This window comes from Solanum tuberosum, unplaced genomic scaffold (assembly GCF_000226075.1).
Source record: "Solanum tuberosum cultivar DM 1-3 516 R44 unplaced genomic scaffold, SolTub_3.0 scf00649, whole genome shotgun sequence".
Taxonomy (NCBI): Eukaryota; Viridiplantae; Streptophyta; class Magnoliopsida; order Solanales; family Solanaceae; genus Solanum; species Solanum tuberosum.
In genome coordinates, this window is record NW_006239561.1 from 25,156 (window position 1) to 50,825 (window position 25,670).

Genomic DNA, 25,670 nt, shown 5'->3' on the forward strand with positions numbered 1-25,670 from the left:
TAGCCAAACCACTTCTAAAATTTATCAAGAGCACCTTTTTGAGATTTTATCAAGTTATCGACTTTTCTTTTTCTTTTAAGTTTTGAATGACCGGATTCATATTTTCTAGTTGACATATTAAAATCTAACAAATATTTTAAACACTATTTACAATATCAAATAAAAAATATAATAAACATAAGACACAAAACAAAAATAATATTAGAAATTAGAATGATATTACTGAATTCAAAAGTTATGAAGACTTGATTTCCAAAAATGAATCAGGCTGCTGCAATATAGTTTTCTCCAAATTTAAAATATAAACTATCAATAGAACAAGTAAATTTTTTAGCTTTGAATAAGAGAGAGATGTAAGATTAGAAAAGAGAAAGTGAGAAGAAATAGAAGGGAGGAGGGTAGAATATATAAAAAAAAAATTAGAAAAAAAAATAAGGTAAAAAAAAGAAGATAATTTGTACATTAAAAAAAAGTACACAACTTTTTATTGGAAAGTTAAAAAGTCATAGTCATATCTATGACTGTCATTTCATTTAGCCGCTTACACTTATTGACTTAGCTCTAACAAATTTTTTTTAAAAAATTAATCTTTCCATTAACTAAAAAATGGGGCCTTTGCATTTATTGTCTTAGTTCTAATTTTTTTTTAAAAATTTAATCCTACCTAATTAACTAAAAAATGGGGCCTCCTAAAATTGGGGCCTAAGGCCAAGGACTTTTTTACAAGCCTTACTAGCCGCCCCTGGTTTCGTGTAGTTCGATTGTAATATTATTTAGTTGTAGTATTATTTTTCTACTATCTATTGTTTTGTTACTACCTATTGTCTCTTATATATTTATTACGTCTTTTTTTAGTCTGTTTTTGTGTTGAACCAAGGGTTTATCAGAAACAATCTATCTACCTCACGAAGTAAAGTCTGCGTCCACCATTAAAACGACAAATCTATCTACCTCACCTATTGTTGTTATTTCTATTTGAAAGGAAATGAGATTCCTAAAAAAAAAGGAGAGAGAGAGAGAGAGAGAGGGGACAACTGGATGAATCTGCACCATTAAAACGACAAGTCTTACACTTAACACAAATGTGGTAAGCCATGACTGATCCCTCTTTCTTTGTCTTTAAACACAACCTCTTAAATTTCAAAAGCAGAGTGAGTCTCTTTGCTCGTAGTTCCTCTCTATCTTAAATTTTATCTTGTTAATTTGGTAAAGTATAATTGTTTATGTTAATTATTATAGATTTTTAGAACTACTTTTTCTTGTGATTTTGCTAATATTGTTAGAACCTACAATTTCTTTTTTCATTTGCTTCTAATTAAGTTTTTGATATATGTCTCAATTTAATATTTCATAACTCATCAACTAATTTTTTTTCTTGTTGTTGTTTGTTTAGTCTCTTTTGAATTTGCCTTTTTTTTAATCAAAACTTTTGAACTTCATGATTTTAACTTTATAAAAAAAGTCTTGTTTTGTGTATTTTTTATTTTCTTAATGATAGCACTAATTATTATTATTATTAATAATAATAATAATAATAATAATCATTAAGAAAATAAAAAATACACAAAACAAGACTTTTTTTATAAAGTTAAAATCATGAAGTTCAAAAGTTTTGATTAAAAAAAAGGCAAATTCAAAAGAGACTAAACAAACAACAACAAGAAAAAAAATTAGTTGATGAGTTATGAAATATTAAATTGAGACATATATCAAAAACTTAATTAGAAGCAAATGAAAAAAGAAATTGTAGGTTCTAACAATATTAGCAAAATCACAAGAAAAAGTAGTTCTAAAAATCTATAATAATTAACATAAACAATTATACTTTACCAAATTAACAAGATAAAATTTAAGATAGAGAGGAACTACGAGCAAAGAGACTCACTCTGTAATATAGTAAATCATACAACTTTTTTCAAACTTCATTTGTATATTGTCGTTGTAATTACAAATTAATATGCAAATATTGTCAAACAAATTGATTTAAGCGACAATATCAAATGCATCAATCTTGATCTATGCAATACGTTATTTTGTTTTTTTCTCTTAATCAATGAAAGATTTATTTCTCTATTCATATATCATGTTAAGTTAATTAAAGGTACAATATTACTTTTTTTTAAAAATATAAAAAAAGAAGAACTTATAGCAAATCAGATAAAATAATTACGCACATTTTTCCTTTTTATTTATGAAAGTGACACAATCCATTTTTCAACTATCACATTCCATTTTTCAATGATAAATACAAACAATTTTTTACTTGAAATCCAAAATGGCATGGCCAAAAGATTATTTACAAAATAAATGATTTTAACATTTGTAAATATTGAAATAGTTTGTCATGGAAAAACAAACCTAAAAGATTTTTGTATTAAAATTCAAATTTTAACTCTCTCATCTTTTAGGTATTCAAAATTCAAAATTCAGTTGCTCAAACATTACAATTTCATGTGGGGTAGATACACTATGGGGGATAAAATGGACTTACAAAAGTTCTTCTTCCCTATGACTCGGACTCGACACCTCTTATTAATAGTGAAAGAGATTTTAACATCCTTCCACGCCCTTTACAGGTAAGTTTTAATATCTCGATTCATTTATGTTTCATCAATTTGATATCAATCGTTCTATTTTTTCTTCACATATTTGTTTTTATTGATTTTTTTGTGATTTATATGTTCATATCTAAATTATCTCAAAAAAATAAATTCAAAATATATGTTTCTTAACAATGGGCTTTTTAAGGGTTCCAATCATAAGTCAATTCATATATTTTTCGGCCCAATTTATTTTTGAAGCAGAAAACATATAATACTCCATTATAAACTTATAACCTTTAATTACTCTAAAACAAAATTTTGCTATCAACAAAATTTATGAAATCTCCATTAGTTATAGTAAATTTTGATTTTGATCATTATGATTATGGTTTATTTACATAGGAAGTATGTTATTTTAGATTATTATTATTATTAAAATACCCTCAAATAGAAGGAACCAAATAAAGTTTAACCTAGCAAATGGATAAGTAAATGATTTACAATTAATAATTTATTAAATTTGTAAAGTTTCACAAGTCGAAAGATAAAAAGTGTACATTCTAATTAATCAAAATTTAAATGTGTTTAGTGATATACTACAAGGATCAAAACAAAAACTTATCAATATTTTAAGGATTAAAACCATTCAATTTCATTTTTCCCCTTATTTTATTAAGAGGAATAAATGGCAAAATTTGTTCAATTTTCATGCAAAATATGACAACTCTAAAAATTGTCATTTTTATGACGTAATTTTCTTATCTTCATTTATGGATTTTTGTTCATATAATTCCAAATTTAATCGCTGAATAGTTGTAACCTCACCTAAATTTGTTTGTATACTATTATCGGTTTAGGGTCCACATAAGAAGTTATTTTTTTAATCTCTTCTTATTTTTTATTTTTTTTTATATATATAATATAAGCACGTGGAGTTTTGCATGTAGGTAGTAATTATAAGTACAATACAAGAAATGTTAATGAAGTTTATTTATTTTATGAGTGTTAAGTATTTTATCCGTTCTAATTATATTTTTCGTTTTTCAGAATTTATATTATGTAAACTTCGATCAATATTTTAGAATATATTTTTAATCATATTGACGTAATAAGAACTGCAACTTCTAATACTTTTTATACAATTATTGAATATCTAAATTTTAATTTTAAAATATTAAGTTGATTTAATTCACTTTAACTTTAAATTAAGATTAGCAAGTTACATTTCTAGACAATTTTCTTCATTCATTTTAAGGCTCTTATATTTTAAGTTTTTAATTATATATGGATCATCAAATTGTCATTAAAGAATCACTAATCCTTTTATTATCAGGCATATATAAGCATAATATGTTTTAGTCATTGTTAAATCTCAATTAGTGGTTACATGATTTCATATCACATAAATCATCATATTAATATAAAAATAAAATTTCAAAGTTAAATTAATTTTAGGTAAAAAAAATATAAATTCATGAAACTTAATTTCTATTGCACCTTTATTGTAGTGATGATACAATTGAAGAAACGTAGGATGAAAATGCAACAAAATATGTACTTGTTAATGTATGATTTTACACAGACAAAAAATCAACAGTTAGAAAGAAGAAGAAAGCTCTTTAGAACAACTAAATAGAACTTTGAATTTTCTTTCTTGAAACAGAAAAAGACAATTTTTAGTGAAGTTGAATTGACCACGGAATTGGTGATGAACAATGGAGTTATTTATAGCTTGAAGAACCAAATGTTACTTACTCTAAGCATATCTTTTTTTTAAAACTATTTTACCCTCCTTCCGAATTTAAGTGACACATTTTATTTTTTGTCCCAAAGAGAATGTCAATTTTTTTAATGCGTAGAAATACTTTTAACTGTACATACGAAGTTTATCCAATTCATATAGAGCTTGATCGATGAATTCATGAAAAATCGTCGAGACTTCTCTTTTTCCCCCAAAATATTGACGAAATGGAGAAGACGATGAATAGTAGTTGAAATGACGATCAATCATGTAAGTCATTTGTTATAGTATAGTGATGAAAACAATTGAAGAAATGTAGGATGAAAATGCAAGATAGGACAAGAAGAAAAAACTGAGCTATGCATATGAGGCTTCAGAGATGCAATCTTCTGCAGTATAGTATTAGGAGCATGACCAAGTCTTTGATGCCAGATGGAAGCTACATCTAGTAAAGAAGATGAGGCATGTAATGCAGAAGAATGTTGGAGTATAGTGGCAGGTGATGCTGTCTTGGTGGATGGAAGTATGTAGAGACCTCATGCTTCCTTACCAATCCCCTTCACCTTGCCATTGCAGAGGTCCTGAAAAAGACAGAAATCAGGATAGAAACAGACACAACAATTCAATTCCTTTGTGAGTTTGGAAATGGATAATAGATTGTAAGTAAAATGAGGAAGATAAAGGACATTTTTCACTTCAGTATTGGCAAAAAGTGAAGCAGATCCAGTGTGAGTGACTAGGGTGGTTTGACCATTTGGCAAATGTACTTGGTTAGAATTTGAAGGAACAAGAGTTGGATGAAGTAGTGTATCCAAACTAGAGACCATATGATGAGTAGCTCCAGTGTCCATAATCCAAGGAGTTGCATCATCACCTGTAGGAAAACAAGCATTGAATGTACTGAATGTTGAGGAAAGGTTATGATGTATACCTTCCATGTTGGCAATAGGCTCCTGTGATGAAGAGTCTTTATCAATTAATTTCATCAAATGATTGTATTGATCAGCAGTAAAACATGGTGCAGGCTGAAAATGTGGAATGTCAGGAACATGGTTTCTTCCCATGTCAAGGCCTTCAACACAATTCACATTATTGACCTGAGCTCTTCTATTACCCTCAGAATTCTGCACCCTATTATTAGCATAGTTCTGTCCCCTGTAGCCCCTATCATCAGCACCTTTCTTCCTTTGGAACTTGTAATTTTGTGGATAGCCAATCAACCTATAACAATTAGCTCTTGTATGGTTTCTTAGATGACAATGATCACAGTATAATCCTCCTGTGTTTGGTTGGAATTTGTTGCTTTGTACTGAAGCTAAAACAGTAGGATCATGAACATCCAATTTTTTCAAAGGCAACACACAGTTAGATATCAAGCTAGACTGCATTTTTTGGCTCTCATCTTGCATTATCATATTGTAAACTTGATTCAAGCTTGGACTAGGAATAGTCATAAGAATCTGGCTTCTCGACTGAGCGAAGCTATAACTAAGTCCCATTAAAAACTGCATAAGTTTTTGTCTCTCCATATGTTCTGCATAAACTCTATATTTGTCACATTCACATGCCGGTAAAGGAACTAGTGACACATATTCGTCCCAAAGGTTTCTCAATCTAGAATAATATTCAGAAACAGTCAAGGTGCCTTGACTCATGGTGCTGATTACACGATGCAGTTGATATATTCTAGTCAAATTTCTTTTATCAAATCTCTCCTTTAGATCCTTCCAGACACTATGTGCGTTAGATGAAAACATCAATCCATTTGCCAGTTCTTTCGAAACTGAATTGGTAATCCACGATAATACAAAGGCATTACACCTCTCCCACTCATGTTCTAGATCTCCTTTGTAATCAACCTTGCGACACTTTCCATCAATGAATCCAATTTTATTTTTTGCTAAAAGTGCTACTTTCATAGAATTACTCCAACCAATATAGTTTTCAATACCAGTAAGCTGTTGAGAGACTAAAATGCTACCTGGAGTATCAGACGGATGAAGGTACAGAGGATTTCTGGGATGAATGTCAGTAAACTTGTGAATTTGCTCTCGATTTGGAGTATTCTGCTCCTCCGATGACTCGACTGTATTCACCATTCTTCGATCTTCTCCGGTGAGCTGATTTGCAGAAAAAATCTAAGGTCGGTGTTCAACCGTTCTTCCAATTTTACAACGGAATTTGTGCTCTCTGTATTAGCTAGATCTCCGTAATAGCCTGTGGCTCTGATACCATGTTGAATGTTATCATCTAGCCATTTGAGAGCAGTTTGCAGAAAGAGGGAAGAAGAAAGGGGAATATAACAGTGAATTGATTTAACCGACTTAGTTCATCATACACAATGAGTCACTATTTATACACAATGTCTAACTAATCAGCAGTAATTAAACAACCTCTAACTGACTTAACAAACTCACTAACCAGCTAATTATTTACAATACTTATTTTAACAATTATTATTAAAATACCCTCAAATAGAAGGAACCAAATAAAGTTTAACCTAGCAAATGGATATATTAATTTCAAAGTTAATATAAAAATATAAATTCATGAAACTTAATTTCTATTGCACCTTTATTGTAGTGATGATACAATTGAAGAAACGTAGGATGAAAATGCAACAAAATATGTACTTGTTAATGTATGATTTTACTCAGACAAAAAATCAAGAAGAAGAAAGCTCTTTAGAACAACTAAATAGAACTTTGAATTTTCTTTCTTGAAACAGAAAAAGGTAATTTCTAGTGGAGTAGAAGTGACCATGGAATTGGTGGATGAACAATAGAGTTATTTATAGCTTGAAGAACCGAGTGTTACTTACTCTAAAGATATATTTTTGTTTAACTATTTTACCCTCCTTTCAAATTTAAGAGACATTTTATTTTTCGTCCCAAAGAGAATGTCAATTTTTTTATACGTAGAAATAATTTAGCTGTACATACGGGGTTCATCCAATTTATAGAACTTGATTGAATTCAAAAAAAATTTCGTCACTTCTCTTTGCCTCCAAAAATGTTGACGAAATGGAAAAGACGATGAATAGTAGTTGAAATGACGATCAATCATGTAAGTCATTTGTTATAGTATAGTGATGAAAACAATTGAAGAAATGTAGGATGAAAATGCAACAAAAAATGTACTTGTTAATGTATGTGTTTACTAATACAATAGATAAGCAAATGATTCAAACACAACACAAAGACTCAATATACTCAAAAGCATTAAGAAAATAAACTTGTTCATCTGCACCTTCATAATCACATAGTTTCTCAAATGTCTTCTCTATAATATTGTATCTCATGGCCTTACAATCACCAGGAATTGCTAGAACCAAAAATGCATCCTCTTCTCGTCTACCTCGAACCAGAGATAACACCGTAAAATTATAATAATTCAACTCATGAGGATGTTCAAGATCAACCTTGTACTTAACAAACCATTCAGAATAGTCCCTTTTCATCTCGTATACATCAAATCGGACTGTGGAAAAAGAAAATTTTATAAGGTGCAGATGATCACAAGATTCACCAAAATATGTTATGGTTGTTGATTGATCATCTGGCAAAGATGGCATTGGCATTACCCCTAAGCTCTCAAAATCAAGATTGTAACATAAAGAAGTCAAGTTTCCAATAGTACTAATCCAATGAATTGATCCATTCCAATAAACCCCTTTGGAGAAATTAACATCAGCAATGAATGGATCATCACCTGATAGTCTCCATGGCCCTGTTTCGAGTTAATTTCACGTGTGGTCATTAAACTTTATCCACTATAACAAAAAAAAAAATAACAAAAATAATTTTATGACTTTTTTATAGTTTAGTGAACAGATATGAAAATTCACAAACCTGTTTGAGATGAGTAAATTTCAATCTGATAATGCTGAGGAGACGAAACAGAATCGCGAACACATACTACTTTGTAATGAGGAGACTTGAGAGGATCAAAAGCTAAGCTTATACCATGAATTTTAGAATTTTCAGTTTCAAGAACTGATTTTGGAAGTGTTGTGTAATGTTTCGTAGTGGGGTTGCAAACATAGTAATTTGCTTTAGCTAGACGCGAAGGGGAGTTGGAACAGAGTATTAGTCCATTGCAAGATTGCAGAACACTAATACCAGAAGAGTTTTTAATGAATTTGAGATTCTTAAATGGTGGTTTTAGGGGATTTTTCTTATCAAAATGAACGTAATCAAACTGGGGATTTATTGGAAGAGAATAAGCAGAGGGCAAGAGCAGGCCTATTGCGGGATTTGGATTGAGGTGACAAAGGATAGAAAATTGTGGATTAGTAATGATTGAAAGCCAACGTTTGGATACGGTTTTGAAACAGAGAAGGGATCTTATAGGTACGCGTAAAAGAATTTCAATCAATAGATCATCTATAGAATCGACTATTCGAGCTGATGATGGCTGCTCTAAATCTGAAAATTTAGGGATCTTAAGTTTAATATCTTGCATTTTTAGTAGTAATTTTTCTTTGTGTTGTGCAAGAATTGCAGATGATGGATGCATATTTAATATGTCAACATATAGGTAAAGATTGCTTAGGAAGTTTCATTATTTGATTAAGTTGACAAGGTCAATGATGTGAACAGATGAACTACTTTTTATTTTCTTAAAAACACTTTTCTTGTTTAATTATCATAATGTACAAAATGTGATTTATACAAATTTGTTAACTTCTGAATGTGTGTAACATAGTGGGAAAAAAAAGGAATAAGGAAAACTTACACTGGTTGGGCGTGTTGAAAACATAAAAAATTGTTATACGGGATAGGGCAGGGCGGGTTGAATATGCTATAATGCATATTACAAAGTCTACTTCGTAAACTAACAAAATATTTTAGAGATAATATCTTAGATGGTCACTCAATTAAGGCTCGTGGACAATGATAGTATCTATATCGAAAAATTAGCAGAGATGTACAAATCAAACTTATAAAAGGTGAATGAAGAAGGATTTTAAAAAGGGAAATAATTCATTTTCATATAGAAAATATTTCAAACAATGAAACATGAGTTCTGGAAAATGTTTTCTTATCACTTTAAAGTTACGTTGAAAAGAATAAATTGCTTCAATTGTATCAACAATGACTCCGTGGCCCAATGGATAAGGCGCTGGTCTACGAAACCAGAGATTCTGGGTTCGATCCCCAGCGGAGTCGAGGCGCATTTTTTTTGTTTATGCGTTTCTCTCTATTCTCCCGCCGTTGTCCATTACCTATAATCGTTAGTCACCATTTACAATAATCACCATCTTACCTACTATCAATTATCATTATATATCAAATATCGCCAATTAACATTATAAACTATCCTTATCATTCATTATAATTATTATAATTATAACATGTCACCATCAATCACTACTGTCAACCATCATCACTACTAGCTACACCCCACAACACCACTAGCCAACATCATCCTCAATCGACACCCTCATCAACCACCACTAACCATTATCATCCCCAAACGCCATACAACTTTATAAAAATATTTTATTGATATATTAAATTATTATTTAATAACTTCTAAACAAAAACAAATTTTATACATTCAGATATTGAAAACACACGTATAAATAATCTTTCCTCTTATATCGGATTCAAAAATACATATTACAAGAATGAGTAACATTGAAATCACATATCATAAAATGGAAAGTTTAAAAATTCCAGAATTGGTTCCTTCTGCAGCTGAGGATTCTCAACAACTAAGGAAAGCTTTTGTAGGTCTCTCTCTTTTACCTTCATCATATATATTCAGATCTATATTCATAATTTTTTTTTAAAATTAATTCACTATGGAATTAGTTATGAAATTCGTCGTTGATCTACCTAAATAGGTCATAGCTAACATGATTTATTTTTTATAATTTGTTGTTTAACGAACATAAGTTGTCTGTCGCTAATTCCTGTATATATTTTTGTTTTGGTAGTGAATTGTTTTATAATGGTTATTCTAATTATGCAAATTATATTATGCATGAAGAAGCATGCATCCATTTTACACTTTTATGAATAATTTGTGTTTGTTTAATTAATCACTAATTTAGTTATGATTTGATTTTCTATCCAATTAGTAGTTGTATGACCACAGAGATGGATCTAGGATTTGAACTTAATGAATTTGGGATTCTAGATGAACGACGACCTCAAATGCTTATACTTAAATACATATTTGATGGATTTTTTAAACACAAATATAGAGTTTGGACCAAAGTTCTAGAATTATTACGAATGAACTTTTGCAATTATGAGTTGCAAGATTTCATATTTGTTGAAGATTTAGTACTTTTGTGCACACATAATATATGTGTGTTCCCGTTCAGGCAAAAATATTGGGTTCAGATGGACGTATTGAGTCCATTGGCGCGACATTTGCCTAGTCTGAGTGTGTGCTATGTTGATGAAACATTTGCAGGATGGGGTACGGATGAAGCGTGTATTATTAAGATCTTGGGTCATCGAAATGCAGCACAACGAAAGCTAATCAGAGAAACTTATGAAGCAACTTATGAAAAGGATCTTCTCCAGGACTTGGATGGAGAAATATCAGGTGACTTTCAGGTTCGTTTCAATTCTTCCTTATAAACTAAAATTAATTATACTCGTCCAAGGGTGGTCAATTGAATCCCCTTCGTCAGAAAACTATACTCGTCCAGTCCAATTTATGTGAATAGTTTGAATGTAAACAGAGTTTTAGAAAAAAATTGATGACTTTTAAAACTTGTAATGTTAAACATACTATAAGATTTGTGTGGTTATAAAAGCTTCTCATTAAGGGTGAAATTGGAAGTGTAAAGTTAATTGTTTCCAAATTTAGTTCTCTTTGGAACGAACTAAAATAGAAAGTGTGTCACGTAGACTGGAACAAAGGGAGTAGTATTATGTATAGGTGAAAGTCTTTTTTATGTGTACATATTGGGGTTCGACTTCTAGATGTGACATTCTTTTAGCATTTTTTGAATCCACTCATCTCCAATCCTGCATCGATATGTTTGTAATGCAATCAAAATGGCGTTGCAGCGTGTAGTGCATTTGTGGACTATGGCTCCAGCTGAACGCGATGCATACTTGGCTAACGAGGCTATCAAACATCTGCCTGGTAGCAACTGCATTATTATGGAAATTGCTTGTGCTAGGTCTTCTGTTGATCTCTTTAAGGTGAGGCAGAACTACCAAGCTCGTTACAAGAAATCACTTGAGGAAGATGTTGCTGATCACTCAACAGGGGATTTTCGTAAGGTACTTTGACATGTTGTGTCTTTTTCCTCCATTTCGTAAACTAATACCCAAACAGCTTTTGGTTTCTCTTGTAACTGCATTAAGATACGAGGGAGAAGAGGTGAACATGGAATTGGCAAGTGATGAAGCAAAGATACTACATGAGAAGATCTCTGATAAGGCTTATAGTGATGAGGAGTTCATCAGAATTCTTTCGATTCGGAGTAAAACACAGCTCAATGCAACATTTAATCAGTACAATGATAAATTTGGCAATGCCATCAATAAGGTAGAATTCAAAACACCACTCAACAAACTCATTGTCAAATTTTCTTACTTATAGTCTTGTTAGTGTTTTTTTGTGGAAGGGAGCCTTGGAGCAACGGTAAAGTTGTCTCTGTGTGACCTCCGGATCACTAGTTCTAGCCGTAGAATCATGAGCCACTGATGGTTGTGTCAAGGTAGGCTGCCTACATCACATCTCCTTAGGGTGCAGGTCTTTCTCCGGACCCTTCTTGAACAAGAGATGCTTTGTGCACGGGCTGCCCCTTCTTTTAAGACTTGTAATGGTTACATCCATTGTCCAAAAGGGGGTCTTTTTGCAATTCCTAGAAAGAACCCCTCTACAACTACCCGTTATTGAACAATGGGAGCCTTGGCATAACGGGTGGAAGTTGTTGCCATGTGACCTCCACGAGCTATGGGAACAACCTCTTGCAGAAATGTAGGGTAAGGAAACGTACCATAGACCCTAGTGGTCAAACCCTTCCCACACCCTGTGCATTACAGGAGCTTAGCTTAGTGCACCAGGTTGCCCTTTTTTTGGATATCAGTATTATGAACTTTTTTTAATCAGTCATTGGGCATATGCAGGATTTGAGAGCCAATCCTAAGGATCAATACTTGACCTTACTCAGATCAGCAATAAAGTGTTTGATGGAACCTGAGAAGTACTTTGAGAAAGTTCTTCGATTAGCAATGAAGGGGTTTGGCACAGACGAAGAGTCTCTTACTAGAGTTGTTGCCACTCGAGCTGAAGTCGATATGGAGCTCATCAAAGAGAAGTACTACAAGAGGAACAGTGTGACTCTGGAGAGTGCAATTTCTGATGACACTTCAGGAGACTATGAAAAAATGCTTTTAGCCTTAATTGGCCATGGAAATCTTTGAATGATACAAGTATGTTGTAGGATATGAGAAGTGTTCCTTAAATTCTGCAGTTTTTGAGTTTTAGTTCAAGAATGTGTGGCATATGTCCCATAAGAGTTAGCTTCTTGTTTTTACATAGAACTAAACACAATACTCCGGACCATTTTACTTGTCACATTTTTAGTTTAACACGTCCCTTAAGAAACTATGTCTTTTGGCTTTCATATTCTTATTTATTATCTTTAATCTCTTGTACTCTTCACTTAGGTTTTCTGTGCTAATTAGTCAATGTTTATTACTTCCAAGAATAATTATTACCAAGGGCAAAATAGGAAAAATGTACTCAGTTATATCTTGAACTATCTATTTTCAATAAGAATGACAAGTAAAGTTGTCTGAAGGGAGTAACAACAATGCCTCAATTCTTGTATACATATGTATATATACATAATTTTTTTCGAAGTTAACGAGTGCACGTGCAACCTGGGCTCACCTCTGATAATACCAGTCAAGCAACTATAATGAATACTATCCAGAAAAGTAGTACTCAGTGGGATAATAGTCCTGTATTTTGAATCAAATGAGGGTGTAAAAATATTGTTTATATGATACTTTAAAATTTACAATCCTCATTCCTAAACCACATTGAGTATGAGAAGGCCCTCACTAGACAGAAGCAGCTGAAGTGTTTGCATTTACAGGTTTAACATGAGTATCGCGCAGTATGATGTGATCGTTTACTTAAAATAATCTGATGCTGCTCTCTCCGCCTGGTGGTTTACGTACGCCACCATAGCAAACTCTGGATTCAGCTTTACCATCGGAGAATATACCGCTACCACTCATTTCTCTCAGCTTAGACCTGCTCAGTGACTTTTCTGAAGATCCAGGAGGAGTGACAGTGTCTCCCTTGAAAATGCCATTGCCGTTCAACTCTGCAACTTTCTGGTTATGTATTTTCTTTACTGGCTCCACAACAGGCTCGCCGCCAAACAAGATACTACTTTGACCACCAGAAGGCTGCACAATGCACAAAAGAAATGAGATCCATAGTAGTTCAAATGGCAAAACACGGAAAATAAGACGTGAGAAATGAGATCCATAGTAGTTCAAATGGCATAATACATAGACACCTTAACTTGGCCTCAACTGACAACTAAATACTTCAACTTTGAGAATGAACATCTAGTAGACACCTCAACTTGTCCCCACTGTGTCTCGTGGACAGCTGATGCTGACGCAGCCCATAAATTTTGGAGGTGTCTAGATGATCATTTTGTAAATTGGAGTGTTCAAGTGACACAATGGAGACGTGTTGAGATGTCTAGATGTGCATTCTCAAAGTTAATGTATTTAGCTGTCAGTTAAGTGTCTATATATGTATTACGCCTTTTTCTTTTGTCAACTTTATCTACCTGAAGTCCTGAAGCATTTTATTAAGGTAAAACGAAAAAAGAGTTTCCTTACATCTAATATCATTTTCACAAGATTATCACATTGAATACTCAACTCTATTTGAGAAAGCAGATAGTGGGAAGAGATTGAGAAGATGAGTTGGGATGGGAGAGTGGTGCAGTCAACGCTGGAGAGAGAAATTTGAAACAGAAACAAGTCTCAGTAGGCAACTTACATTAGAAACCTTGACAGATGTGCGCACAACTCGTGGAGCAGGTTCACCCATGTCTTTGCTTTCTTCGGGCTGCAATGACCGTGCAACAGTTGATGATCTTGGAGGAACTTCTATGGGAGGTCCAAAGATGTTACTTCCACTAAGTTCCTTGCTCTTTGCTTCCGACAACTGCTTCTTCACCTTGCTATGTATCTTGCTTTCTTGGTTTCCACTCAGCTCATGTTGCTTTTCCACTTCTGTTAGAGTGATAGGCATTTCCTCGGAGATATTTCCTACAGTACTTAATGAAAGCCTATCTATCTTGCTTTCTTGGTCTCCACTCAGCTCGTCCTGCTTTTCTACTTCTGTAAGAGTGATAGGCATCTTCTGGGAGATCTTTTCTTCAGTACCAAATGAAATCTGACTTTTCCCATTTGCACCTTGCTACAATGGCATTGTAAAATTCGATCAAAGTGCTATTCATTGATTTCCTAATTATGTAGCCTGCTCGTACTCCTAGTCCGATGCGGTAATAAGTTTTCTTAAATAAGAGGAAACTGGTACCTGAACAATCCGCACAGATGTCCTGATGTTAGCATTACCGTTAACAGGTCCAGATTCTGATGCAACATCCTTACCACCAGCAGAAAATATATTGCTGCCATTCATCTCCTTCAGTTTATACCCTGAAGAAGGTCTCCTGAAGATAGCAAGTTTCAACAGGGATAAGTGCTAGAAATAAGAGTACATAAATTCAAAGCCAAAGTCAGTTACTTAATTTTTCATTTTCTTTCCAAACAATAGGAACTTCTTTGTCTACGAACATGAGTTGCAACAACACGGGAACATAATCCTGATGACTCTCTAGTATTTTTGGTTCCACTAGTCGCAAGTCGTGTGAGAAAACAATTACCAGTCAACTGTGGAAGTGCTTAGACTAGGCTTTCATTTAGCTTGGATGAAGGTTATCATTATAATGATATTATGACTATCTTTAAGCTAGTCATCAACCTACTGCAACCCTCCCCCTTCATCATTATATCCACAAATTTCTCTTCCTTGTCTAAAGACAAACCCATACAATAAAGAGCTAATTAACTTGATACGATCCTTATGGCTGCAATTTCTAACACCAGACATCCACAAAATAGCATCCTAATTACATCAATTACTACTATACGGAATTACTTCCATTTCCCAGCATGATCAACAATGCTCCTAATGCGAAGGTATCGTAGGATACAAAATGGCTGATCAGTTAAGGAATCCAATGTTACAAAAACCTATCAATGGTGAGCAGCATCAAACCTACATTTTCAATTATGATAAAAAAAAGGTCAAACTGATAACAAATACAACAAATGGTGGTACAGATCAAAAACACAAAAGCATTTGAACCAAATTAAAGATCATAGAGAGGCATGCACATCCTGATCAATGAAAAGGAAAAGCAACGGAGAATAATACCTCCACTCTATCGTACATTAACCAAAATGACAATCTACTTTACTAGGAAAAGAAACAGCAAATAACCAAAAAAAATAATTTAAAAATCATCTTTACTGAATACTGGAATAAAATTGAAAAAATAAATAAAAATGAAATGCACGCAATACTTCTATATGAAACATAATTATCATTAAAACAAGCGAAAATATGAGATTTCAGACTATATAATACCTCTGGAGTTTGAAATGAACAATGAAGCATTGCACAATAGAACATATTAAGTTAACATGCAATACAAGAAGAAAAAAGATTTTTAAAAGAATCAAATAATGATGAAATATCAATCAATAAATAAATCTATTACGCTCTTCAATTCCAAATTAGTTGCATGTGCTCTATAATACCTCTTTCTATTCATTTATTCATTCATTCTCAGGCTCATTTCGTTCAAATACCAAATATTAAACATAAAAGCATAAAAAATGTCCTAAACTATTTGAAATTGAACAAACATTAATAGTTTGGTCTAAAAATGCTCATGTCGTCAATAGTTTGGCTCAAAAAATGATTATAGGGGAATTTCTGGGCCAGCTTTCATGCACCTCAACTAATTTCACGGGATACTGTCACCTTCCACCCGCCAGCAACTGGTACCAAATAACTCTGTTTGGTAAGAATTAATGAGGACATTTTTTTATCCGAACTATTAATATAGCAAACATTTTTGAATCAAACTATTACAGGAGATCATTTTTGTTCAATTTCTTATAATTTAACAACATTTTTACCCTTTCGAATTTTAAACAAAATAAAACAATTCAAAAAGCTTCTTCTTTTCGCTCACCTTTTATACAAGCTTTCAGCTTCCTCATCAGTAACATCTCCTGGAAACAGCACCTTACCGATTCCATTAGAAGGCTGCAACCACAAAAAGAACAAAAATAACCCTCAACACCTCGCTCGCCGGCGAAACAACGGCAAATAACTAAAAAAATACCTGACGAGAACGAGAAGCGGACGACGGCGGCGGAACCTCCGACGACCAATTCAGCAGATCCGCCGTGCATGTTCTCGAATTCCGTGCAGGTGTTAATTTCTCCATTGTTATTTCTTTTTTTACGGCCACCGAGTTTTAACAGAACAACTCGGTGAGTCGGTTCGTTTGGAATTTTGAATGAATTATTTCAGATTTTTTTTTTTTCTGAATGTTTTCTATTTTTCAATGCTATTTGTTGGTAACGTTTTTAAATTTGTTGTTTGCTCAATTTTTTTTGTGTGTGGGGCCCTTTGCATGGATGTAGAATTTTGACACGTGGATTGTGAATCCATGTAAAGTGGAAATTTATTTTTCTAAAAATGATCATAAACTAAAATAGAAAGAAATTTCTTATTACATGTACTCAATTTTTTTGAGAAGAAAAATAAAAAATTGACTCTTCTATTTTTAATAATAACTATGATTTAAGATCTTATTTATTTGTAAGTAATGTAGGTTTAAATTTTAATTATTTAGATCTTATTATTAAGTTGATTTAGTTTTATAGTCTTAATTTAAATTATTATGTGTGTTTATTATTGTAATTTTATGATTACTTAAATAAATTTGAATAGTAGTTTTGAAAAATATAGTTTGTCAGAAGTGTTATTTGAAAAAGTACCTTTTAAATAGTAGCAATTTGTATTTAACTAATCAATTTGATTTAAAAAAATAAATATTAAATCAGTAATTTATAAACAATATTTTGGTTTCTTCCTCTTCTTCTTTTATTCTAAAGGACTTTTTTTTTTAGCCGGTGTCCAAAGTTTGTATTGGAACTTCGATTAAATTTGAGTTGCGTACTGCAAAGTCCATTTGAGGGAGACACTTTCAACATGATTTTCTCCATATCAGGACTCGAACTCGAGCCTCTAAATAAGGGTGAATTTTGTTTCACCACTACACCACAACTCATGTTGGTCACTTTTTTATTTAAGCCTTCGTCAAATGCCTAATATCTTAAAAGACCTAACAAGGATAATATTACAGTTTTGAGTAATACAAAAAAATTAATAACATTCATCTTTTAACTTCTAAAAATAAAAAGTATTTCTGTTTTTTATTCAAAATCTCGTGGTTTGACATTATAAATGAATTTAATTAAGTTTAACCTCTAATTATATAATTGAATAATTAGTGATTTACTTGCTTGATTAGTACCAACAGGATCCGTGGCGCAATGGTAGCGCGTCTGACTCCAGATCAGAAGGTTGCGTGTTCGATTCACGTCGGGTTCAATTCCCCGATTCAATAATCGGATCCATTCTTTTTGTGTTTTCTCCACTTTTTTCCAAATTATATACAACTTTTGTGTTTTCTCCACTTTTTTCCAAATTATATACACTTTTGTGTTTTCTCCATTTTTTCGGTTGAGTTTGAAATCACAATCGTACATTACATGTTTAAACATTAATTTGAAATTACGACTTGTCCAAACACAAGCTTGATGTTTCACATTCAAAATAATTGGTTTTGACCTCAACAAAAATTTACGCTTTCGATTTCTTTACTTGTGAATATTCACAAAATTACTATAATTATTAACTATTCTACAACTTAATTACTCATGTGTGATGTTAAGTTTGACGTGTTACTACATATTTCCACTAATACACTAATAAATTGTGAGTTTCAATAAAAAAATATAGTACTTTGTTTAGCCTCCTCCTTCTGTTTTAGTGCTTTGAACAACAATGGCACCACATGTTGTGTTCCTTCCATACAGCATGATGAGCCATATAACTTGCATTGGTACAAATAGCTCGAATCTTCGCCTTCCACGGCCTCAGAGTCACTATCACTACCACTCCTTGTAATGTCCTGACCTTTCAGTCCTCGATTGATGAGGACTATTCTGTGTCTGGATGCAGATACTGCATCCAGACACTTAAAGTTTCCCTCAGGTAAGTTCACCTGAGCGAATTGGAAATCTTGTATCTACCACTACTATGGAAAATCCGAGCAAATGTTAAGTTGATGGCAGAGATACTGCTGAATGCCACCGAAGAATGGGGTTCCTCTCATTCACATCTCATCGCGTTGATTGAGGAAATCAAGTCTTGTGCTTTAAAAAACGTCGTCTCCACTTGAAATTCATGTTTCATTTTGTTACTTTCCCTTTATTTTCTCTTTTGATTTCAAAGACAATGTCATTTCATTAATACAAACAACATAGCTAGAAGAAGTAAGTTTGTTACTAACTACATTGCTGAAAGAATTCCGTGTTCATCGTTCTCAAGTAAGGGCTGTTGTTCTTCGGATGGAGAGTTCCCTGTTTCTTCAATCAGCTGCAACCGGACGCGATCCCTATCTTGTGGATATGTGCAATATAGGAAGGAATAGATGAAGCAACAGATGACCATTGGAATGCCTATTGCAGTGTACAATGCCTTGGCAAGTGATGCAGCATTTTGTCTATCTGTTTCAATTTCTTGTGAGCCTGTTGATCCCTCCGCGATTGACTTATAACCAAAAACTTGTTGAGCTAGCATACCAACCACCAATGGAGCAAAAGAAGATAGTATGGTCTCAAAAGATCGATCCAGAGCATAGATGCTTGTTCGAGCTCTCTCAGGAACTATCTCAGCAAATATTGGACTACAAACATGTCAAGGGTGAAATGTTTTAGTGAATTCCTCAATTTAACTTCACAATATGTACAGCATGTATGATGTACTCCTTCCGTTTCAATTTGTTTGTCTTACTTCCCTTTAAGTTTGTTTCAGAAAGAATGTATCTTTCTCTTTTTGACAACTCTTTTATTTCAACTTTCCACGTGACATGCTTAAGACTACAAAATAAAGAACATTTTAGTACCTTCTACGTATCTATAATTTAAGACCACAAGATTTCAAAAGTCTTCTTTACTTTCTTAAACTCTATATCAAGTCAAAACCAGACAAACAGATTGAAATGGAGGGAGTACTAGAACTAGAGATCATGAACGAGGAAAACGATCATGAAAAAAAATCTGTGAAGTGTACTAACAAATGATATATGTGATGAGAAGAGACGTACTTGTTTGTCGCTGGACCACACCATGATATGATTGATCCCATGATGAACAAGACTAAACCGTGCAGCGTAGCTGTTTTAGGATCATTAGGCAATAGCAGCAGCAGAATTGCAGCTAAAGGAATTGTTGATCCAGTGCTAATCTGAGAGAGTATAACCCTACCAGAATTAGGCAAGCGCTTAGCCAATACATCCCCCATGAATCCTCCAAACAACGCGCCAAGCGACTGAGAAACTACAAACAAAGTCCAGAGAAATGCTGTTGTCTTGTGAGAGAATCCGATAAGCTCCAACCACATTGTGGCAAATGACAATGCTGACCAGGGGAACGTCCCGGAAACCCCTTGGCCGATAAGTATTTGAAATGAAGGCACTTTGATAATTGTTTTTGCTTGTTTTAGCAGTTCACTAACTTCTTCTTTAAATGGTTTTACTTGAAGCTGATCTTTTTCTTTGTCAGCCTTACTTCCAAGATATCGTGGATCGTTGGCAAAGAAATAGACTAGAAAACCAACAAGAACACTTATAATACCAACCAGGTGAAAGGAGATTCTCCATCCAGGGATTCCCATGAATGATGTTTCAGCAATCAGCAGAGACATAGTCCCACCAACGATCGATCCAAAACTTGATGTTAGTTCTAACCATCCGAAAGCAGTACCGCGGTTACTTTCATGAGTTGAATCAGCAACTAGAGATAGGATTGCTGGTGTGACAATTGCAAGTCCTATTCCATTCAATCCTCTCGAAATTGCTATCTGTTAAACAACATCTGTCAGATTGCTTAAATTCAAGTAGTATGATAAAAGTAAACACATGAAAAAGTCAAAATCTGTCTATACATAAAAATATTTTTCACCATATATAAACAAAATAATTTTCTGTCAAAGACCCTTACTAGCTCGGCCACTACAACCATAAGTGGACAAAATTAACCGTTATTTTGTACTGATAGACCCTTGACTCAAGACAAACATAAACACTGTTGGGCTATTGCCCATGTTCCAGCCAAAGGCCCATGGCCTAATCCTACTTGAAAAAGGATTGAAATTATTCTCTTTATTTGGTTTCCAATTCTATTAGGAAAAGGATTGGAATAGTAATCCTATTTGGAGTTGATTTTGGCTTTGTAAGGGAAAGCACAACTCTATAAATAGAGGATGGTCTTAAGAGAATAATACAGATTGCTCATTAGTATTGTCTTTGAAAGACATTATGACATAAGAGAGGTTTTTGAGAGAGCTTTCAACAAGAGAGAAAAGAGAAGAAAAAGGGTTCTTTTGCTGCAGTCTTTTATTCCGACCAGCAACCTTCAGATCGTGTTTTCCGATTAACTAACCGTTGGATCGGGCTGAAATTTGTATTGAGTGTTCCTGACATCTTGGTGGTTGATTTGAACGGTGGAGATAGGATTCGGAAGTCAGCAAGATCCTGTTTTAGGTCCCGAACAGCAGCTGAGTTTGGGTGGTGTTTCTTTCTATTTATCTTTTGTTGGTGTAGCTATTGTTTGTTCTCTTTTGGCACTTGTTGTGTAGCCATTAGAAGAATAATTGTAACTCTCTTATTGTTATAGTGAAGCAATTCGGATCTTGTCGATCCCGTGGTGGTTACCTTCGTTTGAAGGATTTTCCACGTTAAACTTGGTGTTCTTTATTTTAGATTTTCGTTTTCATCTTTTCGTCACAACAAACACAACATATATATATATATATATGAAAACATAAGCAGTAACAACAACATGATATACGTGACATAAATTAAATAACCTGAGTGAAGGTGGAAGAGATGGCAACAAGGAAAGTTGCAGCAGACCATAGAAAAGCACCAAAAGCAATGACGTGAGCTCTGTTATGACGAGTAGAAAGATATGCAGCTAATGGATAACAAAGACATTGAACTAATGATCTAAAAAGAGTAAGAGAACCAAGACCAGTTGGATCAGTATGCAAATCTTTGCCAATTTCTGTATAAACATAAGGTAACAAAGTCTCATCAGCTTTCTCCATTATACCAGCAATATTCACTAATACAAGAGTTAACTTATCTGATCTTAACTTCTTCATGGGAGCAATTTCGAGAATTCAAAAAAGTTAATGCAATTTGGATACTCAACTTCTAAAATGTAGCTAAAAAACTAAGAAAAAGGCAAAGAATAAAGTGATATTGTGATGAGGAAAATATGGCATTATTTTTTTTAATTTTTTTTTTTTGGTAATTTGTTTATGTATATCATATTTATTGAATCAACTACTTTCATTAATGATAATAGTGATAATATCTTTTTATTTGAATTTGGAGTATTCATAAAGTTAAGCTCTGTTTCTCTGCTTTAGAACTAAACAAAAAATATTACACTAATAAACAAAGTGAAAATTCAGATAATCAATATTCGAACATTGATAAGTTTCTTCCTAGACTTCTTTTTGTCCTTTGTTTGGGTATCTATGAGATAATATCTCAGATAGTCACCCACGAATTAATAATTAAAATGTCTCTAGTTGCAAATTTAGCGTTTATTATGTAATAAATAATTACTTACATGTGCTCACATGCTCTATATGGCTACTTGATTTATTATTAATGTAGATGTAGTTGTTTTGGTTGAACATAAAATTATGATGCAGTTGCCATTATTAAAGCGAGCTTAATTATTTTATTGTTGGGCATTTATTCTATTCGTTGACTTTTTTCAAAAATATGTCATTTGCCAGTACTTTTTTGTGTATTTTGATTTGTCTAAAGTAGTTTAAAATCTAAATACTTGCAATTGTGATAAACAAGAAGATTTCAATTTAAATTTTCAACACTTAATCATCATCAATTAAGTAATATAGTTTTGTACCTCATTAAACCACTTAATTTTAATAAATTTATGTGATTTGACGTAAACATCTGACGCGACATGTAAGAATCATTTCAAATTTAGTTGTTACACTAAAAGCTAGTTTATTATCAAGAGCCTCGATCATAGATATATTTCTACTCCTATATAGTTTGAACAAACAACTAGATTAAGATAAAATTAAGAGAATTTGACATAATCCTTACATATTCCATTTGAAAATAGTAAGCAAATACAACTAAAAAATAATTCACATTTTTTAGTAGAAGAAATGATCAATTATTCATTGCTAATTCAGTAGTTAATGTTATTGTGTAAAAAAAACCTATGGAAATCGACATAAATTATGATTGGCCACTAAAAATATATATATGATCAATGCAAAAAATAACATAAAAAGTCATTTTAATTTGCCTTTTATTCACCATTTTTGAGCTTTGTGAATGTAGCTAACATAATAACAACATACTTTAATCACGCTTAATTAATATAGATTTTCACCTCATTAAATCACTTAACTATACCAATTTATATGATTTGATGTAAACATCTGGTGCGAATAAGTTTTTAGAGGAAAAATCATTCCAAGTTTTGCTTCTTTCACAAAACTTTAACTACTGAATTTCACAACTAATTTACTGAAAGAAGTCTCTTCTCATCGTGCTCGAGTAAGGGCTGTTGTTCTTCATATGGATGATTGTGCGTTTCATCAATCTGTTGCGACAGGACGCGATCCCTATCTCGTGGATATGTGAAATACAGGAAGGAGTAGATAGAGCAACAGATGACCAATGGAATGCCTATTGCAGTGTACATTGCTTTGGCAAGTGAGGCAGCATTTTGTCTATCTGTTTCGATTTCCCCTGAACTTGAAGATCCCTCAGGGGTTGGCTTATAACCAAAAACCTTTTGAGCTAAAGTACCAACTAGAAGAGGAGCAAATGATGCTAAGATGGTCTCGAGAGATCGATCCAGAGCATAAATGGTCATTCGAGCTCTCTCAGGAACTATGTCAGCAAATATTGGACTACAAACATGTCGAAAGAGCAAAACAATAAAGTCCATCTATGATCAATGCAAAGATAGTAAGAGAACAAGAAACTAACAGGAGTAATACTATGACTACTAATATGAATGTACCTAGCTTGTGCTTCTTAAAACATTTCAAGTGCATACATATGCCTGTGTGTGAGTATGCAAGAGGAAAGAGTGAACAAGGCAATATACCTGTTTGTTGCTGGACCGCTCCATGATGCGCAAAATCCCAATATAAACAGGACTAAGCCATGTAACAAAGCTGTTTTAGGATCATTAGGCAATAGCAGCAGCAGAATTGCAGCTAAGGGAATAGCTGAACCAGTGCTTATCTGAGAGACGATGATCCTACCAGAATTAGGCAAGTGTTTGGCCCATACATCCCCCATGAATCCTCCAAAAACCGCGCCAATTGACATAGAAACTACAAAGAAAGTCGAGATGAGTGCTGTCGTCTTGTGAGAGAATCCAACGAGCTCCAACCACATAGTGGAAAATGACAGTGATGTCCCAAGGAATGACCCGAAAACCCCTTGTGCAACAATTATCTTGAAGGAAGGTACTTTGATAACTGGTTTTGCTTCTTTTAGCAGTTCTCTCACTTGTTCTTGAAACGGTTCCGGGGGAGGCTGATCATTTGCATTGACATCTCTGTCAAGAAAACGGGGATCTTTGGCGAAGAGATGGACTAAAAGACCAACAAGAACACTTATAATACCAACAAGGTGAAAGGATATTCTCCAGCCCAGAATTCCCATAAATGATGTTTCAGCAATCAGCACAGACATAGTCCCACCAACGATTGCACCAAAACTTCCAGTTAGTGCTAACCATCCAAAAGCTGTACTGCGATTAGTATCATCAGTTGAATCAGCAACTAGAGATAGGATTGCTGGTGTGACTATTGCAAGTCCTATTCCATTCAATGCTCTCGAAATTGCTATCTGATAAACAACATCAACAAGATAACACTTTCTTTCTTGTCATTGTTTCAGAAAGGCGCAACAGATAAACGGAATTTTCATGAAATGTCAACTACACAAACAAACCACCAATACAACACTATTTGAAAAAAAACATCATCTACAGAGGAATGAAGCAGAGACCTCAGCAAAGGTAGAGGAGATGGCAACAAGGAAAGTGGCACCGGACCAAAGGAAAGCACCGAGAGCAATGACATTAGCACGATTATGACGAGCAGCAAGGAATGCAGCAAGAGGATAACAAAGACATTGAACTAACGATCTGTAGAGACTAAGTGAGCCAAGACCAGCAGGATCAATGCCCAAATCCTTGCCAACTTCTTTGTAAACTCCAGGTAACAGACTTTCATCAGCCATTTCCATTATAGCAGCAAAATTTATCAATATAAGTGTCAAGTTATTCTTGAGCTTCATCGTCACCATTAATATCTCAATTACCAAAGCTTTTTGTTTTTTTTTTGTTTTGAAATTCAATGTTAACATTTAGTAAATGCACACACATATAATGAGGATCTCGAGAAAAATTTATTTGAACTACTAAACGTTTTCCCTTAGTCCTCTATTAGTTGTCTACTTTCGTATTTTACACACACCTTCAGAAATCATAAATAACAAGAATCTTTTTACTAATTTACACTCAGGATTGTTCAAAACCTAACTGTAATCGATAATATAACTGCAAATTTGGATTATTAGGTTGTCCAATTAACGGTTGGTGAGCAGATTAAAGATTATATTAACGTTTTATTGGTGCAGAGATCTATTACTCAATTTTAATACTACTTGTTTTCTTTGCTTCAATTATCATATTATTTTCAACACTGAATAATTATCATCAATGTATATACTCAATTTTATATGCTTTACTAATACGTAGAATTTTATTATTATTACTGAATAATTATCATCAATTCTATATATGATAATTGATGGACCAAAGCATCTTATCAATAGGCTCCTCTGATAGTGGAGAAAAAATAAAAATAAAGTGAAAGTATAAAATAAAATTACTTTGGGAATTAGTTTATTTAAATAA

At 33.2% G+C, this 25,670-nt stretch overlaps 5 protein-coding genes and 2 non-coding genes across 7 annotated transcripts; 3 read left to right on the plus strand and 4 right to left on the minus strand.

Moving 5' to 3' along the window:
• Positions 1-7,414: 7,414 nt before the first annotated feature.
• On the minus strand, positions 7,415-8,766 carry LOC102590192 (F-box protein At5g07610-like). The gene is made up of 2 exons (XM_006366467.2): positions 8,136-8,766; positions 7,415-8,013 (listed from the first exon to the last, which is right to left on the minus strand). Exons 1-2 carry the CDS (start codon positions 8,746-8,748, stop codon positions 7,469-7,471), a joined length of 1,158 nt encoding a protein of 385 aa, XP_006366529.2. The 5' UTR covers positions 8,749-8,766; the 3' UTR covers positions 7,415-7,468.
• A 616-nt stretch (positions 8,767-9,382) lies between these two features.
• Positions 9,383-9,455, plus strand: TRNAR-ACG (transfer RNA arginine (anticodon ACG)). Its single transcript has one exon. It is a non-coding gene; the product is annotated as a tRNA-Arg (tRNA).
• A 491-nt stretch (positions 9,456-9,946) lies between these two features.
• On the plus strand, positions 9,947-12,849 carry LOC102590511 (annexin D2-like). Its single transcript, XM_006366468.1, has 5 exons — positions 9,947-10,022; positions 10,714-10,859; positions 11,319-11,537; positions 11,593-11,805; positions 12,390-12,849. Exons 1-5 carry the CDS (start codon positions 9,947-9,949, stop codon positions 12,684-12,686), a joined length of 951 nt encoding a protein of 316 aa, XP_006366530.1. The 3' UTR covers positions 12,687-12,849.
• Positions 12,850-13,240: 391 nt separating this feature from the next.
• On the minus strand, positions 13,241-16,902 carry LOC102586040 (uncharacterized). Its single transcript, XM_006366455.2, has 5 exons — positions 16,721-16,902; positions 16,568-16,641; positions 14,839-14,974; positions 14,296-14,718; positions 13,241-13,685 (listed from the first exon to the last, which is right to left on the minus strand). Exons 1-5 carry the CDS (start codon positions 16,823-16,825, stop codon positions 13,407-13,409), a joined length of 1,017 nt encoding a protein of 338 aa, XP_006366517.1. The 5' UTR covers positions 16,826-16,902; the 3' UTR covers positions 13,241-13,406.
• Positions 16,903-17,925: 1,023 nt separating this feature from the next.
• On the plus strand, positions 17,926-17,997 carry TRNAW-CCA (transfer RNA tryptophan (anticodon CCA)). The gene has a single exon. It is a non-coding gene; the product is annotated as a tRNA-Trp (tRNA).
• An 884-nt stretch (positions 17,998-18,881) lies between these two features.
• Positions 18,882-21,853, minus strand: LOC102590863 (tetracycline resistance protein, class B-like). The gene is made up of 3 exons (XM_006366469.2): positions 21,541-21,853; positions 19,778-20,532; positions 18,882-19,357 (listed from the first exon to the last, which is right to left on the minus strand). The coding sequence occupies exons 1-3, from the start codon at positions 21,835-21,837 to the stop codon at positions 18,961-18,963; spliced, it is 1,449 nt and encodes a 482-aa protein (XP_006366531.1). The 5' UTR covers positions 21,838-21,853; the 3' UTR covers positions 18,882-18,960.
• A 1,393-nt stretch (positions 21,854-23,246) lies between these two features.
• Positions 23,247-25,048, minus strand: LOC102591220 (thiamine pathway transporter THI73-like). The gene is made up of 3 exons (XM_006366470.1): positions 24,758-25,048; positions 23,844-24,595; positions 23,247-23,643 (listed from the first exon to the last, which is right to left on the minus strand). Exons 1-3 carry the CDS (start codon positions 25,046-25,048, stop codon positions 23,247-23,249), a joined length of 1,440 nt encoding a protein of 479 aa, XP_006366532.1.
• Positions 25,049-25,670: the final 622 nt, after the last annotated feature.